The following is a 20,326-nucleotide window of genomic DNA, read 5'->3' on the forward strand; positions in this document are numbered from 1 at the left end:
TGAAAAATAATAAATTTTTATTCACATTTCTTTTTAGTGTCGCTTCTCCCTCTCCCTCTCCCTATCCCTCTCCCTATCCCTCTCCCTCTCCCTCTCCCTCTCCCTCTCCCTCTCCCTCTCCCTCCCCCTCTCCCTCCCCCTGTCCCTCTCCCTGTCCCTCTCCCTCTCCCTCTCCCTCTCCCTCTCCCTCTCCCTCTCCCTCTCTAGCATACTAATCTTTGTCGTTGTCATGACAGACGAGCTTATACAGTGGTGGTCACATTATTAAAGACACCCCCTAATTGACCATAAAATATTTACATTAGGAAGTACAATTATCTGAAAAAGATATTTAATAATACTAGATGTATTATTTTTATTAAACCATACAAGACAATATGTTCTTTAAAATGAGGGACAAAAAATAGGTATATTCCTTGGTAGTTTCGACACTTGCTTTCTGTGGGAATGTAACACAAACTTTGTTAACGTACGTGTAGGCCAGTAGAAATCGACACTAAAAAACCCTAAATTCGCAAAGCACGATGTAGATTTGAATTTTTGGTATGTTGTTTGGATCAGTTAGGGTGATGTAAATCCCAATTTGCAACTTCGAAAAAGTTGTGCTCGCTGCGCACCACGTGATAAACTGCGAAAATTTTGGACTTTTTTCACTTTTTGCTCTAAAAGTCATAAACTATGCGTTTCCGACAAGTATCATTCAGTACATAAATTAAGGTTATTAAATTTGCAACAATTTAAGCCTAACCGCAGCTCTCTAAACCTTATAACGACTAAACTGTGGCCATTCGAAGTTGGTTCATTTTTCCGGAAATATTGAAATTTTTAGTTTTGCTCCCGTTTGAACCAAAATATTGGAAAAAACCCGTCGTTCTATGAGAACGTCGTATAATAAAATTGTAGTGCATTTAATTTTCTTTCATTAGAGCATAGAACAAAGTCTGTGAGACAAATAGTTCACTCACAATATCTGAAAAACAAAAAGAAGGTAGAAATAGATTTTTAAAGAATTGAAACTGAGGGCATATAAAATCATAAAAAGGATAATACTTTTTCATTTGCAGAATAGGTAATTAACAAAATTACAAAGATAATTAAATTTGCAACAATTTAAGCCTAACCGCAGCTCTCTAAACCTTATAACAACTAAGCTGTGGCCTTTCAAAGATAGTCAGTTTTTCCCGAAATTTTCAAATTTTTAGTTTTGCTCCCGTTTGAACCAAAATATTGGCAAAACCGCTCGTTCTATGAGAAGGTCATAAAATAAAGTTGTAGAAAATTTAATTTTGTTAATTACCTATCCTGCAAATGAAAAAGTATTATCCTTTTTATGATTTTATATGCCCTCAGTTTCAATTCTTTAAAAATCTATTTCTACCTTCTTTTTGTTTTTCAGATATTGTGAGTGAACTATTTGTCTCACAGACTTTGTTCTATGCTCTAATGAAAGAAAATTAAATGCACTACAACTTTATTATACGGCCTTCTCATAGAACGAGCGGTTTTTGCCAATATTTTGGTTCAAACGGGAGCAAAACTAAAAATTTGAAATTTTCGGGAAAAACTGACTATCTTTGAAAGGCCACAGCTTAGTTGTTATAAGGTTTAGAGAGCTGCGATTTGGCTTAAATTGTTGCAAATTTAATTAGCTTTGTAATTTTGTTAATTACCTATACTGCAAATGAAAAAGTATTATCCTTTTTATGATTTTATATGCCCTCAGTTTCAATTCTTTAAAAATCTATTTCTACCTTCTTTTTGTTTTTCAGATATTGTGAGTGAACTATTTGTCTCACAGACTTTGTTCTATGCTCTAATGAAAGAAAATTAAATGCACTACAACTTTATTATACGACGTTCTCATAGAACGAGCGGTTTTTGCCAATATTTTGCTTCAAACGGGAGCAAAACTAAAAATTTCAATATTTCCGGAAAAATGAACCATCTTCGAATGGCCACAGTTTAGTCGTTATAAGGTTTAGAGAGCTGCGGTTAGGCTTAAATTGTTGCAAATTTAATAACCTTAATTTATGTACTGAATGATACTTGTCGGAAACGCATAGTTTATGACTTTTAGAGCAAAAAGTGAAAAAAGTCCAAAATTTTCGCAGTTTATTATTTGCGTATAATCTTTTTTCCTACTTTCCCAAATTTTGTAATTTTGTTAATTACCTATCCTGCAAATGAAAAAGTATTATTCTTTTTATGATTTTATATGCTCTCAGTTTCAATTCTTTAAAAATCTATTTCTACCTTCTTTTTGTTTTTCAGATATTGTGTGTGAAATATTTGTCTCATAGACTTTGTTCTATGCTCTTATGAAAGAAAATTAAATGCACTACAACTTTATTATACGAACTTCTCATAGAACGAGCGGTTTTTGCCAATATTTTGCTTCAAACGGGAGCAAAACTAAAAATTTCAATATTTCGGGAAAAATGAACCATCTTCGAATGGCCACAGTTTAGTCGTTATAAGGTTTAGAGAGCTGCGGTTAGGCTTAAATTGTTGCAAATTTAATAACCTTAATTTATGTACTGAATGATACTTGTCGGAAACGCATAGTTTATGACTTTTAGAGCAAAAAGTGAAAAAAGTCCAAAATTTTCGCAGTTTATCACGTGGTGCGCAGCGAGCACAACTTTTTCGAAGTTGCAAATTGGGATTTACATCACCCTAACTGATCCAAACAACATACCAAAAATTCAAATCTACATCGTGCTTTGCGAATTTAATGTTAATTTCCACTGGCCTAGTGTAGCTGGCCACATAATTAAAGACAACAAGAAATGAGTTATAATTTTTTATAAATAAAAAGAAACAGCATTTTGCTTTACTTAGTTTTGTCGCGTAATTTCATAAATCGTTGACACTCTATAATTTTTTTGGGTATTTTTAACTTTTAAAATTAAAATTCATACGTTTAATAGTTTTAATATCAATTATTATGGTTAAAAATAAGAGTTACAACTCGTCCACAAGAAAAAATATTTTTAACTTCCATGATAATTAAACTGTTTCAAGGATATGGTTATGAATGCTATTAAACATGTCAAGATGTTCCACACGACCGAAAACGTACTCAGAAAAGCAAAACCAAGTGAAACTACTCGGCCGAAAGGTTCAAAAATGTTGTTGTTGGCTAAAAAGATCCATTTAAAGGGTCGGAACTGATACAGTTCAGAGTTGTATGGTGCAGCAGGCTTGATGGGGGTGTCTGCAAAGACAATTAGACGGAGACTGTGTGAGGAAAACTTGCACTGAAGAGTATCTCGGAAAGTACCACTTTTGAAAAAACAAAATGTGAAGGCAAGATTTCACTTTGCTTCAAAATACTAACACTGGACTGAACGAGAATGGAAACATGTGCTGTTTTGGCATGAAATTAAGATTAATATGTTTAATTCTGTCAGAACACAATATGTAAGACGCCATCTCAATAAGGAAATGCATCCAAGATACTCTAAAAAGTAGTCATACATGGGGGTGGAAATATCAATGTGTGGCGCTGTTTATCTGGACTTGGTGTTGGACCTGTCAAAAAGACAGAAGGCAACATGGATAAATTCCAGTATAGTATATTTTAGAGCAATCCATGCTGCCCTATGCAGAGGAAAATTTACCTGTTGTTTGGACTTGTCAACACGATAATGATCCTAAGCACACAGCAAAAGTAGTGCAGTGCTTGTTAAGGAACCAATCTGTAACTGTTTTGGATTGGCCCCCCTACAGTCCGGATTCAAATCCGATCGAAAACTTATGAAATCAAGAAAGAAAGAAGTCGCGGCAAAGCGATCATCAAACGTCGACTAACTTTGCAAAGCATTTCCGAAGAATGGAACGAATTTAGTGATGCAACTTGAACAAAATTAGTTGCTTCAATGCCCAAGAGATGTAAGCCGTCATTACTGGCAAAGGACATGCAACTAAATATTGAAAAGTGTAAAAATGTTTTGTAAATACGTCAGGTATTTTGTGTTATAAAAATAATGTCATTAAAATAATATTTTGTTATATTTCTTATAAGCGAGTCTAATGTCTTTAATTATATGGCCAGACTTTTGATAGTAGTAAGGATGAACCGAATAAAATCTAACAAACCGACGAGTTTTGTAGATAAAATTTAGCTTAGCATTAGACAACACATACCTGAATATTTTAAAATTATTTAACAAGTTCCAATGGTAGTGTAAAAAAAAATGTTGAGATAAGTGTCTTGGGTAGTATGAAATGTTCTTAGTGTCTTTAATTATGTGACCACCACTGTACGTTTATGACATATCCTGGACTAGTTGTGAATAATGTTATTAATTGAATACAATCACATTCTATTCCCAAATACTGAAAGGTGCCAACCCTAATCCGTAACTGAAGAAGCAAGTTCACAAAATTCGTAGTCATACGACTGCCACATTGTATTTGATCGAATTGTGGATGTCATCTTTATACCTTGCGATACGATTACGTAACGATAAGTAAATAATAAAGAGGAGCGTATTCGACTCACACTCTCCCACGTATCAGAAGTGAAACTTCTTTGGCAAGATACTAAAATGCTCGCCTTACTGCATGAAGTGACGGTGTTGCCATGACGCGAAATTTTACTCTTAACGCGCCTCAAGATATTTCTCTTCAAAAACCTAACCTTTTTTTATCGTTCCGATATCGAATCGGAAATTGTAAAAATATTTGTTTCTTTCCAATAGAACCATGTCCCTGCATATAAAACTGTATCGCTTTATGTCAAGTGCGTTATTTCTATCCACCTGTACGCATACAAATGCTTTATGAATTTATTTAATATTTTTGCTCTACCGACCTTTTCGGGAAACGGATTTGCTCCAATGTTAGAATATTCGATAAACATGATTTTACATATTGTTTTCATTGTAGAAATATCTTATAAATATCCAAATTGTCTTATATGAATATACAAATTGCGAGGTGAATGCTACAATTCAAAAAAAATAAACAAATGAAGTTAATTTAATCAAAAATACTAAAATACCGCGGTCAATCCGGATAACCGATTATGACCGGGTCAATAATGAGTGACTTGCATAAAATAAAACTATCATTAATATAGGTATTTTTCGATAAGATAATCAAAATTGGGAAATTTCTAAGAAAAGGTAATCTTTATACCAAACATAATATAATTTCTAAGAAGTCAGGAATGATAAAGCCAATGCATTTTATAAGTTGGTATTTGGAATAAATCGTTTGATTTACTATCAATTCTTAGTAAGCGACTTCTTAAAAAACACATAAACGCAAATTACATTAATTACAGATGTACCTGATAAAACAACTATCAGCAAGTAAATTTCTACAGATAAAAACCAATCAATATCAACAATGCAAAAATCAAACCCACAGAAACCGTACTTTTCAAACAAAAAGCTGCGAACGACATTTTTGTGTTTTATGACGGTATATTATTATGGTAACTTATTGCCACGTCTCTTGATTTGCTATAACAAACCTTGTTCCTAAGTGTTAAGATCGAAATTAGCTTAAAGCCAAGTTTCCCCAAACATTTTATGACTGCATTCATCAGTGACAAGTCAGCGCTGGCTGTATCTCAGGGAAACCACATATTCACATATTGTTTATGATATTATGTGACAGTGTCAGCCCTAATTTGCTTCAGAAACTGGTTTAAACTGGCTTTTGCAATAAGTACAATCATGGTAAAATATATAGGTACATGCAAAAAAAACGTGTCATTAATTGATACTATAATTAAAATGAATCAAATGCTCATGCGTAAAACTCGAAAACGGCTCAACCAAATTGCCTAATAATCATTTCACTGTTTTTGTTAAGGCACGCCGCACGAGGAAGGTTCGTAGGGATATTTCCCTAACACGAAAATAGGGCAGAACAAAGGCTGCCAGGGCAGCTGGTTTACCTATGATAAAAACTGAAAACTAAATTGTTTAAGTAATGCTAGGTTTTTAAGAGTTAATACAAAGTCAGATAATGAGTACTTACCAATTGTTTTCGAAAAGTTCTATGAGAGAAGAAAATATATAAAAATAATTGAATTTCTTCAGTAGACGTGTCCTCCCATTTAAAACTTTAATTTCATAATTTATATTTTTATTAAATATCTAAAACAATCACTTTTTATGCACACAAAACTAAATCACTTTTTTAAATCACGTTCGAATGTTTTTTTTTCTTTATGGGTTGCCACTCCATATTTTTAAAAAATAAAAAATGTGGCCAACGTAAATACTAAATTGAATATTTTAGTATATTAAATAGTATATATATATTTTTATTAAATAGTATGTATAGATATATAAGATTTTTTATACGATAAAAATACAAAAGTAAAATATAAGAACCACAGATAATCTAATACTACGCAGTACCTAACTACATTGGTAATAACATAATATATTTCGTGTCGTTTTATTTACATGTTATATTGTATTTTAATCATACAAAAATACAATAAGAAACATACTCCTATAGCAAACTTTTATCACATAAAAAGAAACAAACATACCCTCAAAATTTTTTCGAAGCGTCCGCGTCAGTCAAAAATCCCTCTGGTGGTGTGAACGCTTCAGGCTTCATGTTGCCATGTATGTTTAAGTTTTGTGGAACGATAGGGAAGTAAACTAACGGAGAAATGAATAGATTTACAAATTACAAGTACATACTATAATATTATTATTTATTGATTTGAAATGAAGTTTTAATTTTTTTTATAGACGGGTATTGTACGAAGAAATACACGCGGCACATGGAAGATTAATATTTTATTAATTTATTTAATTGTGTAGAATGTAGATAGTAATATAACCTATAAAATTCCGTCCGTAACCCTTGGCTGTCCCTAATTAACACTTGATAAATTTCATAAAAAATAAAGCCTGTGCTACTCCTTATAAGAGGTGAATGGATTTTAAAAATCGTCTACTTAAAAAAAAAACTTACAAATCTACCGCCATAATAATATTGATTAGTTTTCTATATATAATATTTTTCCCATTACCGACACTATCTGGCCATTGACCTCGTATTGACTCTCTTTATGGAAAGTGTTATTATGTATTATGTTTTACATATTTAAAATTAACCTTCATTTTAGTACCAACCGCTTCCTATTTCAGTGGCCGAATATGTTGAACAAATGTTGTAAAGAGCATTATAAAACTAATTTATCGATTCCAAATATATCTATTATTATTTCATCTTAAAACAATTCAATTAGTCAAAATTTTGTACAAAAAAACAGTAAAACGCTTATAAACATTCCACCCAATTCTTAGTCATGGAACTTGGAAGTCTTAATTCCGTTGAAAACAGTAGATCGAAAAATTTCGCAGCTAACCCAATAAAATTATATTTCGGCAAAACATTGTAACAACTGTTTATCAACGCGATAAAATGTTCAGTTCTCAGATAAGTGGCTCGCTCATGAGATGTACACTACATTGCTACTACGCTTAATAATTTATTATTCAGCTTCAGTCTTCTTTCAGCTACCGTCGTGGATGGACGCTTGCTCCCCTCCCCCTCAATGTTACGAAACTTATCCGACAGTTCGATTTTTAAATTCTAAGTTCATAATTTGAATTCATTTTTTTTTTCTGCGTGGCCGGTGTTGACTGTTAAAGTTTTTAGTGTACTTTTTTATTGTTTATACTGTGATTTAGCAAGATAGGTGCTCAAGGAAGCTCATTGACTGGTCGAAATGGTTTATTCGGAGTGAATGTATGCAACGGTAGTGATCTGAATTGGACATTATGCTATTATCATATCAAGAGATTGTTAGGCATCCCGATGCCATTTTATGATGACATGGTAAGTCTGTTTTTTTAAATACATCTCATAAATAATGGATATAAAAAACGTGTTATAAAAGAGTTTATTAATTTATTTAGAATTTATAATTTTGAGTTTCAATATTAAATTAGTTAAGACCTTTGGATACTGCAAATAAGTAAAAAAAGCATAAGAAAGTTTTGCGGAATGTCTCGTCCAATTATACTTTTCCATAAAGATTGGATCTATACTATTATCTATTCTATTCTACTGAAAAATGGGCAGTTATTGCGAGTGATATTAGGAGTACCTATTGTTTCAAAAATTATTAATTAAATGCAATGTTAAATGGAATGTATTTAGGTTAAGCGAGATTCACTTAAAAATTACAATTCAAATTATGAAAGTTTTTTTTTCAATAAAATTCAGGATAAAAGTGTATTAAAACTTATTCTAGTAATATAAGGATCAATTTATGTAAGTACTTACTTATTTTTTAAGACCATAATACCATATTATAAACGAGGAAGATGTTACAGGATGTTATTTCTCAAAACAAATATAGCTTTCCCTCCTTAGCAAATCATTTTCTTTCAGTGAAGTAAAAAATAATATATTAAATTATAATAATGATAATAGCGTCTATATTTTCTGTAGATAATTCGCTAGCGATACTATAAAAATAATATTTATATTGTAGGTACGGTAAGGTAATAATAATTGTATGGTGAATTATTTAGTTTTCTTTAGTTAACTTCATTCACAATATAATATTATCTACCTACCTATCTTACTAATATTTAATATGTATTAATAGGATTAATATTATAAAGGCGAAAGTTTGTAAGGATGTATGGATGTATGGATGTATGGATGTATGGATGTATGGATGTATGGATGTATGGATGTATGGATGTATGGATGTTTGTTACTCTTTCACGTAAAAACTACTGAACCGATTACAATGAAATTTAGCACACATATAGAGGGTAACTTGGATTAACACATAGGATAGGTTTTATCCCGGAAATCCCACGGGAACGGGAACTATGCGGGTTTTCCTTTGAAAACGCGGGCGAAGCCGCGGGCGGAAATCTAGTTTAGGTATATAATTATGTTACTTTTTTGATTGTGTGTCTCTATACTTTGTCTTCTATTGCTAATAAATGATCTATTATTTGTTAATTAATGCTTACTTGTATATTATTCTTAATACAATAAAACTATTTCTTGTATTTTCAGTATCCTCAGTAAAGGTATTATATAAATTCCGTATTAATTCAAACGTAATTTTAATTAGCGCAACATTGATTTAAAACCCTTTTGAGGAATCTCTGAATCGTGAAGAAATAAACTCGCTATGGGTTGGAAATTCCCGACTTCCTTACTCCTTCTAAATATTTCATTATTAGCATATTCCGTGAAGCTTAAATAATATTATTAATGTATTTGTTACATCATGAATATTCGCTCTTTTTTAAAGGACTTTAAACATATTATTATATGAAAGTACAGAGCCCCGCGGTTTTACCTGCATTGCTCCGCTCCTATATATATTGGTCTTAGTGTGTAATTAGCCTTCCTCGATAAATGGACTATTTAACAGTGTAATATTTTATTAAATCGTGGATAAGCGAGTTCAAGCAAACAAACAAAGTCAGATATGGACATAAAGATGAAATTTTTGGGAATAGCCTCAGCCCTAACCTATAAAATATTGTTTACCTACACTTTTACGCAACAAGGCTGCCCGAATCGAGATAATATTTGGCACAGTGATACTAACTAACTGAAGTAAATATACTTGTATTATTTTTTACAACAGCTTTATTTTGCAACAGCTTATTTGTGCGAGTAAATACGAAACTTGAAGCTAGTTTTGTGTCATATTTTTAGTACCTACCTACCTAAGCGGCTAAGCTGTCAATTCAATGTCATTTACATTTTACTAGGCAACTTTTTCTCTTCTTATATCTTTTATAATCTATGTATTTTTAGTCTGTGCAAGTCGAAAATCCGGCTATTGTGTCCATTGTTAAGCCATTATTGTTGACGATCTCGAGAGCTGTAGGTCTATTACCTATTCAATTTATTGTAATTATGTTACTATAGCTGAATTCCCCATACAAATAGATATTGAAGTAGAAAGAATTTTAGTGGAACTTTTGTCTTGATTTGCAGTTGTTTTTATTTAAAAAAGTATTCCTATGTTCTAATAAATTAATCAAGAAAAATAAGGTCAGATATTTTGAAGGCATAGAAAAAAAATAGGATTCGAATGCCGATGCAATTCCTAGCGTCTCAAATTTTTTTAGCATTTGAATGCTATAAATAAAATTATGAAGAAGGTTTACAATATTTTTAAACGCAGACAAAGTTGCATGCATTACCTCCTTATTTTATAAAAAAATCATCCAATGAAGTAGTAAATGCTAAAGATAATTTTGGACATAGCCACAATATTCTAATTAGTTTTTATTACATGTTCCAATCTAATCATCATCATTCTCTAATTAAGACAAATTATATTACTAAATATGACAGGCATATATGTTTGACCTTTTAATAAAATTTAACTGCGTACAATAAAATGCTAGTACTCATAAACGTATTAATATTTTGATGCGGTGGGAATACTAAATGTATTGAAATAAGTACAACGTATATTAATAAATATTCATGCTTTTCTTTTTAAATAATAATATTATTACTATCTTATCTTAACATGTGTTTTGTATTTTAGAGTGTTCCGTCCTCGTATAGTTATGATACATAATATTATGTCGTTGTATTTTGATTAGAGTGTAATTTTTTCAGATGTATGTTTCTATTATAATTAAAGATGATTATGTATAAGTACATAATATATAACTTTCTTTCATCTCTCTTTTAACTTCAATATCAGTTATGTTAACTACCTACATATTATTATATAATATTAAATGCTGTCGTAAATTTGTTTCAAAAAATCGTAACCTGTTTGGGTGGATAATAATATCATCCAAACATTACTGATTTTTTTATTCATGGTACAAAATAGTCTACTTAAATCTATAGCGGAAGTATATTCTTCATTCCAATGAAGGTTACATAAATATAAGATGTTGATTCAAAAGCGCTAGAAAAAGTCCTAAGTAATAAAAGTTTGGAGTTTTCTTTGACGTCCAGTTTCAACAGATCTCTATAGGGTAAAGTTGTGAAACTCTTAGAATGAAATAAGTCGGATTTATAGTTGATGTTTTGGAAATAGAAGAATAATTGTTCACATAAGCTATTTTAGATGACTTGTTATGTAGTACGTGCAGTCAGGGTGTACGTGCGTTATGAGTAACATTTTATTTTTTGTTCATTAACTGATGTAACCTGTTTGAATGCGGTTACAAAATTTTAATTGAAGATATTTTGATTTTTCTGTATGATATATTTTTGTAATCCATGTATTTTGTGTCCGTTAATAGGATACGAAAGTCGTGATGTTAAATCTGCTAATTCCCGAGCCGTTGGGATATAAAGTGTTTAAAAATAAGCCATAACGATAATAATAATCTTTACCATTATAAATGCGTGTACTTTCATATTGCAACGAATTGATTTTAAGATTTTTGCGATTTTTTTAGCTATATAATATTCTTTGATTTTCAATGGGTATTTTCGTTAAAAATACACAGACAGAGCCGCGGGCGGAAAGCTAGTATACATTATTCTTCTTCCCATCCATTTCACACCATCAATCAATTGTTAAGTAAAAACGCAATATCAAACCATCGAAACGCAGTACAAAAAACCACTAACATATCAAATGTACTCCATTACGTTATTAAATTGAAAAAAAACCTCATTTCATTTGTATCACATCTCCGAATGTATTTTCACGTTGTTTTTCATATATCAAACGGGTTGGCCATAAAAATTAATTAACCGACTCGTAGGTATATTGTTTCAATACTGGATACAGTGGGCTTTATTGTGTATAAATTTGGTTTTCAACGGATTGTTAATGAAAACAATACCGGAAAAATATATGAAAATATTAATCCTACAGTTTACTTATATTATAAATATGAAAGTTTTTTTTTTGCTTGTTACTCCTCGAAATATATACACATGGATGGTAGCTTAGATTAACACATAGGATTGTTTTTATGCCGAAAATCCCACGGGAACGGGAACTATGCGGGTTTTCCTTTGACTACGCGGGCGAAGCTGTGGGTGAAAAGCTAGTGAAAATATTATAAGTAATCATAGTTAGAACAAGTACCATTATTAATCGACATTCCAAAACCAATGGCGCTTCTTAATTCCTAGCGCATCTTTATTCTAAAAACAACGAAGTTCCTCAATTCGTACTGTATATTGTATGATAGTATGATAGTATATTGTTGTCTGATCAACCATTTTAAATAGATTAATCTTCCCTAATTGGAATAGATTGCATACGACGTAAGAAGTAGGTACTATTGCATTTATTTATAGTTGAAAGATTAGAAGCTGTTTAGAAGAGAAACTATATAATAATATTATAGTACATATTTTTAGGCTTATTCTTATACAATTTTTTTTAATTACCTGTGGCCGTATTATGATGACCTCTTATTCCCAGTAAATTTACGCCGTGAATTGAACTGACTGGCAAATTCATATACATAATACAATAATAATTAACCATGGCTGTTTATTGCGATCATATTAATATGAATTTGCCATTTTTGTTCAATTCACGGCGTAATCTGTCTGGAAATAAGAGGTCATAATACGTCCCCAGAGCTGAATAATAGATAATTAATAATTAATTGAATGTAATAATATGTAATGAATATAAAAAATTTTCAGCAAAATATTATCGACATTCCATTGATATACAAAAACAATAAAAACAATATCAATTAATAAAGTTCCTAGAAATTCTATAAAAAAATACCATAGACATTTATATTTTGAAGCCAGCTTCGACCTACTGTTTTAATAAAAATAGCAATACCTAGTAATGAATTCAATTGCATTATTACAGATTACTAATATTATATTACTATACGAATAGTAAATTCCATAATACCAATTTAGATCACAAAACATTCACAAAAGTGTAAACGTTTTTGATTGATGTGGTTATTATAAAGGCTCGGAAAATTTGATTCAGTTGTATTCGTTTGTGGGAAATGTGTGAATTTTACTGGTATTCATTGAACGACAAAATGGCTTGCATTGAATTTTCATAACATTGTAGAAAATTTACTTTTACGAACTTAATTTCCTTTTTGTTTCCAAACATTCGTTTGGCCATTGGACGAAACATTTGTTAACGACTGACGTGAACCACTGAACATAGATTCGTAACTAGTACAATGTAAGTTTCTGTTCGCCACGACTTTTGATTACAACCGAAAAACCGCTCTCAACGCGAATACGCGAATCTCAAAACGAAGACAATCTTTTATTCAACATGAATTGCAGAATCATAGATGCCGTAATTCTATCAACACGAAATAAATTAAAAACAATACTTTTATATCTATTAATCTGGGTAACACATTCTGATAATATATAATAGATGAAGCTGAGAAACATTTGATAAATCATCTCCATACAAAAAGCAGATGCGCACATAACCTCAAAATTTAAACACTTTTAAAATGTTTATATTAGCGCGATAAAAACTAAATATAATCTGGAACGCATATGCAGTATATTATGGTGTTATATAGGTATGAGGAAATCGTTAAATAAAATATTATGATATTATTATTTTAAGCAGCGTACCTTCATCCTGAACCTGAACCAAACAGCTAACTAATATACTTTCTTATTTAAACGCACGTGCTTTATTTATTTATCATAATGTTAAGCCTTTAGGTAGTACATTGTTTCTAAATTCTAGCATAAAGTGGATTTTTATGAAGGTTTCTAATTATTTTCTGCATATTTTTTTTGAAGTGGCGCGTTCCTTAGGCGCGTTGAGAGTAAAATTTTATGGTCGCGTCATGGCAATATCTTCTGACACATGTGCTCGGTACATTCGCTCTTTTTTTATTAATTAAGCACCTAGGTACGTATTGAACATGTATTGAAGATTGATAAAGAATCAAATTTCAAACATTCTTACTAAATGTTTTACTACATTGTATTCTACATATACTAAGGTGTAGAAATGAATTGAAATTACGTTTGAATGCAATACGGGAACATTCTGGAAACCGGATTCATTATGTTTCGCTTTCAATAGAAGTGCCAACGCATTAACTGAAATATGTGCTATCTCTTTTAGCTTTCAACTTACTATTTCAAACAACATTGTCCTACTAAACTCGTATTATAAATGCGAAAGTTTGTAAGGATGGATGCATGTGTATGTGTATGTTTGTTACTCTTTCACACAAATACTACTGAACCGATTACAATGAAATTTAGCACACATATAGAGGGTAACTTGGATCAACACATGGGATAAGTTTTATCCCCGAAACCCCACGGGAACGGGAACTATGCGAGGTTTTATTTAAAACGCGGGCGAAGCCGCGGGTGGAAAGCTAGTCATATATAATTACATATTATGATTAGTATTTAGTGTATACAGAAATGTATTTGTTTATGACTTATTAACTAGACTACTTTTCAAATTTGCGTCCAAATGTACACATGTGTTTACACAGAAACTTATGTATTAAATTTTTACGTATGCTCTTGGCTCTTGAAAGAGGATTGGCTACGTCATAGGCTACGTTCAGTCAAGGAAGATATTAAAATTGCTTCCTATTGTAGAATTTATTTGAAATTCTATTTTACCAATATTAATGACTAGTGAACCGGACTATTGTGCTAGAGAGTATGGAAATATCTACGACTGGAAATATATTGTTATATTAAGTACCTATGTACATAATATATAATTATTAAGTAACCAACCTCTCTTACGGGCGGCCCGTTTCCCAGCAGTGGGAACATAATGTGCTGATGATGATGATTTAAGACTGTCTTTCAGAATATACAGGCAGTGTTTTGCTTCAAATGCCGTGCTTAATCCAACTGATTTGTATATTTGCCGCAATAGGCTATTCTAATCAATAATTATAATTCTTGTACCAAAGGATTTTAAGTTTTTTTGCAGGACGAATTCGTAACTAGCTAAAAATATTATTTTCAATTTACTACCCACAAAATGTCTGGCCTACTCAGCCTTCTGGTAAATAGGCTTTTGACCTCACCCAGTGCCACAAAATATATCACCCTAAATAGCTTGTCTATGATTTACTGCTAAGTCAATAACACTAAATATTCTACTAGGTACCTATTGCCCGCGGCTTCGCAAGCGATCAAGAGAAATTCCCATAGGAGTGTGATATTTCACTGCGGTAAAAAGTAGCTTGCTAACTATATTAAGACTCCAAAATCATACCGTAAATTTATTCCATTGCGACGTGAAAGACAGTCACGACAAACAAACACACTTTCGCATTATAATATTATAAAGTGAGAAATTTGTGTCTATTTCCCTTAATACGAGCTTTTTGTTACTAGATGAAGCCGTTTCTCTATGTAGGTATTTATTATTTACTCAAATTTCAAACAAATTACGTTTCCTAAGACGCTATTCCGTATTCGCTAACATCTGTTATTACAACCACACACTGAATGATCTATTTTGTCAAAGGAAATTCTATCTCAAGAATTCGAATTGCTTTCTTTTGCTTTTATCAAACGGTTTTTTATTAAAACTGGAATGTGTTCTACATCAAAATACGTAAAATAATGCGGACGAATATTTCGCCATAATATTAGGTATAACGTGATTTTTTATAGAGGGATTAATTAGTATTAAAAATCATGTAAAGACATTGAAAGTTCCTGTAATTTTGTATTTTCCTAATGAGAAGATTATTAAAACCTAAGATTAAAACCTTCATCCTTGCTACAAGCCGACCGTTTCCAATTACTGATATAGATGTAAAAATCACAAAATATTGCATAGCAGAAAATATATCTCACAATGTATTTTTTCTTACCTACTCATTGCTTTCCTAATAAGGAAGATAAGAAGTAAGAACTCATTACGAGACCAGGATAGCCGCCGAAAGTACAAAGGTTAACCTCGGCTCCTGTAATCGGGTAATGTAAAGGTTTTATATTCCTTGATATAACTCATATTCTGCTGAAATAATACTAATTTATATAAGACTGTAGTTGCACGTATACACTATTCGGAGAAAACACAAAATAATATTCTCATGCAAAAAAAGTTTGTAAAAAAAACATATCATTAATCTTGCATGTATCTTCACAGTAGATAGTAAAAAGACCACTCCGTAAGTTGCTTAGCTAAATATCTGTAACAGACCAGGAACTTGAGATTTAAAATAAATGTGTGATAACTAAAATGCATATATATTTATTTAAAACTAGATTTCCGCCCGCGGCTTCGCCCGCGTTTTCAAAGGAAAACCCGCATAGTTCCCGTTCCCGTGGGATTTCCGGGATAAAACCTATCCTATGTGTTAATCCAAGTTACCCTCTATATGTGTGCTAAATTTCATTGTAATCGGTTCAGTAGTTTTTACGTGAAAGAGTAACAAACATCCATACAAACTTTCGCCTTTATAATAGTATTAAGATAAATGTATTAATAACGCAATATCCTCCCTCACATTCTATAAAAGCTGCATTGCACTATTTCTACATACATTTCACTAATACGGCTCTTACGTACGTCTTTATGTTGATTCATTATCATGATACAGTGAAATCCAACCGCGCTACAAATGCAGCACGCCGCAATATATTCACGCAGTTAATTTGACAATTCAGAGCACAAACTTTATTCATGCCAAACCTTATTACGCAACCAGCCATAAATTGTCAGGACAAAGTACTGATTTAGCAAAGAAAGAGATTTGTTACAATTTTTAACGTATTGTTGGCTGGTTATGGGGAAAGTTTAACAGTGTTAGCAGTTGAGAATTACGTGGATAACTTATTAACGAATTTTCGAATGAAGACTTTGTTGTGGTTTGAATTCGTTTTGTTTTTTCCTGTGTTCCGTTGTTTCGTAATATCATCTTGTAAATCTGTTGTTGTGTACAAAATAGTATTTCGTAATTGTTGAGTGTTATAATGTTCATTATATTTACAAAACGTTCTTGACTTAATGTAACGTTGAATCTGAAACAGGAAAAAATATAAAAGAATTGTTCTCTAAAATATAATATACCTTACATACAAATGTATGTGCCCTTATACTCTAGGTATAAATAAACCTGATCAATTTATATTCAAAAGATATTAATTTGCACTGATAAGTCTTTTGTACCATATTTAACACATTATATGACTGACTTTGTACTACATACCATCATGCCATAATATTATGTAGATATTAAAATTCTTATCAGATTTAAATGATTTTTAAGAGCTGATTTTTCAATCCTTGGTTAAAACTTATTCGTCGAATGTATAAAACTACCATTTTAAAAACGTATTCTAATTGTCCGTATTTGACAGTTTACGTGACATTTTAATATTATCGCGTAATACTTTATTGGACGGATAAGTTTTAACCAAGCATTGAAAAATCGGCCCTTAATGGCATTGTAATGAATTGCTAAATCTAACCGACAATTTATATTCCAAGTTAAGTTCTCAAAAATTTTAATAATAACATTAGCTTATTACTCAATGATGTTCTAACCGAACACGGAAATATTTTAACTTCTGTTTGTTTGCTCGTTACCATTAAACTCACAAGAACTTTACATCATAATATACCTACTACAACCTAGTTTAGAGTGCGACCTGTTGTAAAAACGTTTTATATACTTAAAAACAAACGCACAATAGGGGACATACATAATAAAATAATAAAGAAGTTGTACAGGATATTAAGGCCAGGTTTATTTATATTATGTGTGTTTAAGCAAAAGTTTAGCATGAACTATTTTAATTTGAACGCTTTATCACAGACACAGATGTTTTAAAGTTTGATGAGAACATAGTTTCAACGATCCTCTAAGTAGATAATTTATGAGGTTAGTTTCCAACAAATTGTTTAACATTGATCTACCTCTAAAATTTGATGAATTGTACTTACCTAAATGTACGCAAAAACATTGTAAAAGCACTATTTACTGTTCTGTGGTAGAAGTAAAGTTTAATCTAGTTTCACGTTTTGACGTTTGAAGCGTTTAGCGTTTGAAGCAATAAATAGGTACTATCGGTTATTTACAATCACATTCCTCGCTATACTTTCTCTTGTAACATTATTAGTGGAAAAGCACCCTTATCGTATAGGGACGTCTTAACAAAATATAGTAGTCCTTATCAATGACAGATAGATATAAATATAGAATACAATATCATTGCATGTCAATTATTGAGATAGTGACGAGGTACGTTAGATTAAATCTTTGATGTGTTAACATCCTGATTAGGATGTTTTGATAAAGTCTAGTGCATTTTATAATAATAACAAACAATATTTAAAAAAAGAGCGTGTGTGCCGAGTAAACGTGTCAGAAGTGAAACTTCTTTGGATTCAAAGATACCAAAATCGTCGCCTTACGCCATGACGGTATTGCCATGACGCGACCTTGAAATTTTACTCTCAACGCGCCAAAAGAAGTTTCACTTCAAAACAACTAAAATTAGTATCTTATAGTCAAGATAACTAAACAGATGCTAGTCATCACATTTACAAATCAGATTTTTAAACAACATTAATAATTCCATCAAAACGCAGTCTGTTTTCATTCAAGATGGTCTAATATAGGTCGACCTGCACCGACGTGATAATAGAATGAGACCAATTTTATAATTAATGTAGTCTATTAAAAAATCTATTAAAGATGGGTTGACTGAAAAAATCCTGGACAGGATATACCCATTATTATTTACAAAATCTACAGCAATATTGATTTTTAAACGTTCTTTATTTTTAAGCTATTGCACAGCTTCTATTGCGGGCCTTGAGCGCGGGGCCGAATCGAGAAATTTCGTAACTAAAAAACCTCACGCTCCCCACTCCGACGGACACGAAGGTGTGGCTTGAAGGCATGCTATGCAATAGCTTTACCGCGGCAGTCCCCGAGTGCCACACGTTTTTTCTTTAAATGAAATAATACTTTTATAAAATAAAGACTTAAACGGATTTTAAACACGATTTATTCATTATGTTACTATCCCGTCCCGTCCCGAAAAGTCTTTTGTCCCATTAATTATTATATTGTTCCTAAAATGTGTTGGTAGGTAGGTAAATGATTGTTGATTAAGCTACAATCCTTTAGAGCTGATTTAATCTTTGTTATATTGTTCTCTGGAGAATTTTAACCACTAACTATTTAAAATAATAAGTTGTTTTATCTATCTCGTATTTATAACACAAACATTAAATACAACGAATAAAAAACTATTCGGATCTAAATTAAAATTAAACAATTAAGGCGTATTTCAATAGAAAACCTTGTGAGTAATTCGTAAAATAAATGTAATTTTAGTACTAATGAAAGCAAAATATACATCATAATGTTTGAAACGGAACTCCGGCTTACATTTACTATTTCGTACCGACTTTTAGAAAATGTGTAATAAATCGTGTTGATTTATTCGTTTCTTTGCTAACAAAAAATAAATTCTGTTTCAAGAAATGTAAATGTTTATTTATTAAAACGTAGCCACGTAGCATTTACAGGTTGAAGGAATGTGACTTGCGAGTGTGCAGACAATAAAAGTGTTTATTTTGTTAACATTAGAACACACTATCGCGTGAATATTGTTCTTATTTGTCAACGCATCTTGCTATACATCCATCCATACAATATGTCTTGTTTCATCAAAATCGGATCAGTGGTTAAAACGTGAACCGACAGACTTTGAACGCGTATTAGTTGCAAAACTTAACTGTTATTAACTAAAGTAATACATAGGTGCCTATCTCGATGATAGGTGCCAATTATTTAGAGGAAAGATTATTTGTTCGTTTGTTATGATAGAGTTCTAACCCTATATTGACGATTTTAAAAATTCTTTTACCATTTGAAAGCACATTTACATCTTTGCTGCAATCAGCATAAAAAATATAGCCTTGCTAATGCCAGCCTATATTTTTTATCTCGGGCCAACCCAGGTAAAGCTGAGACAAAGGGCTAGTCATAAATATTATCCTAATGAATTTGTAACCCACATTCATATAATATATGTATGGGTACTAGTTGACATGGGCAAAAAATATACTACAAGTAATTTATAAAGATTAGTCTATATACTTATTTTCATCAAAAATGCGTCACGAAATCATAGATCTCTCACAAAAGGTAAAATTTGTAATAATGATTTTCATAAGAAATGCCCAATGCCGCCCAGAATAATAATATGTATTTATGTATGAATGAATATTTTGTCGTAAGCCCTAAAGAAAATGATATGGTCTATTAGAATATTATCGTAGGGAATCATAATATTTATAATACTTAGAATGTTTTATCCGATATAATAAATTATGTATAGTCGATAGGCTATCGGCTATACTCTGATAGGCAAAATGCAAAAATGTTGATATCTT

The 20,326-nt window shown here is 31.4% G+C and overlaps 2 protein-coding genes across 2 annotated transcripts in view; one reads left to right on the forward strand and one right to left on the reverse strand.

The window, feature by feature from the left end:
• The window catches only part of LOC149477918 (uncharacterized), a 600,334-nt gene that overhangs the window by 293,938 nt on the left and 286,070 nt on the right, over positions 1–20,326 (reverse strand). The window lies entirely within an intron of this gene.
• Positions 7,509–20,326, forward strand: part of NPFR (Neuropeptide F receptor) — a 52,518-nt gene continuing 39,700 nt past the window's right edge. Inside the window, exon 1 of the mRNA XM_089710010.1 lies at positions 7,509–7,824. Within this exon, the coding sequence (XP_089566136.1) occupies positions 7,804–7,824 (21 nt within the window). The 5' untranslated portion in view covers positions 7,509–7,803. The remainder of the gene's footprint in view (positions 7,825–20,326) is intronic.

The sequence above is a fragment of the Colias philodice genome, chromosome 23 (assembly GCF_061535455.1).
Source record: "Colias philodice isolate Cphi_HAF_F1 chromosome 23, ilColPhil1 Martin Lab GWU primary, whole genome shotgun sequence".
NCBI classification, from domain to species: Eukaryota; Metazoa; Arthropoda; class Insecta; order Lepidoptera; family Pieridae; genus Colias; species Colias philodice.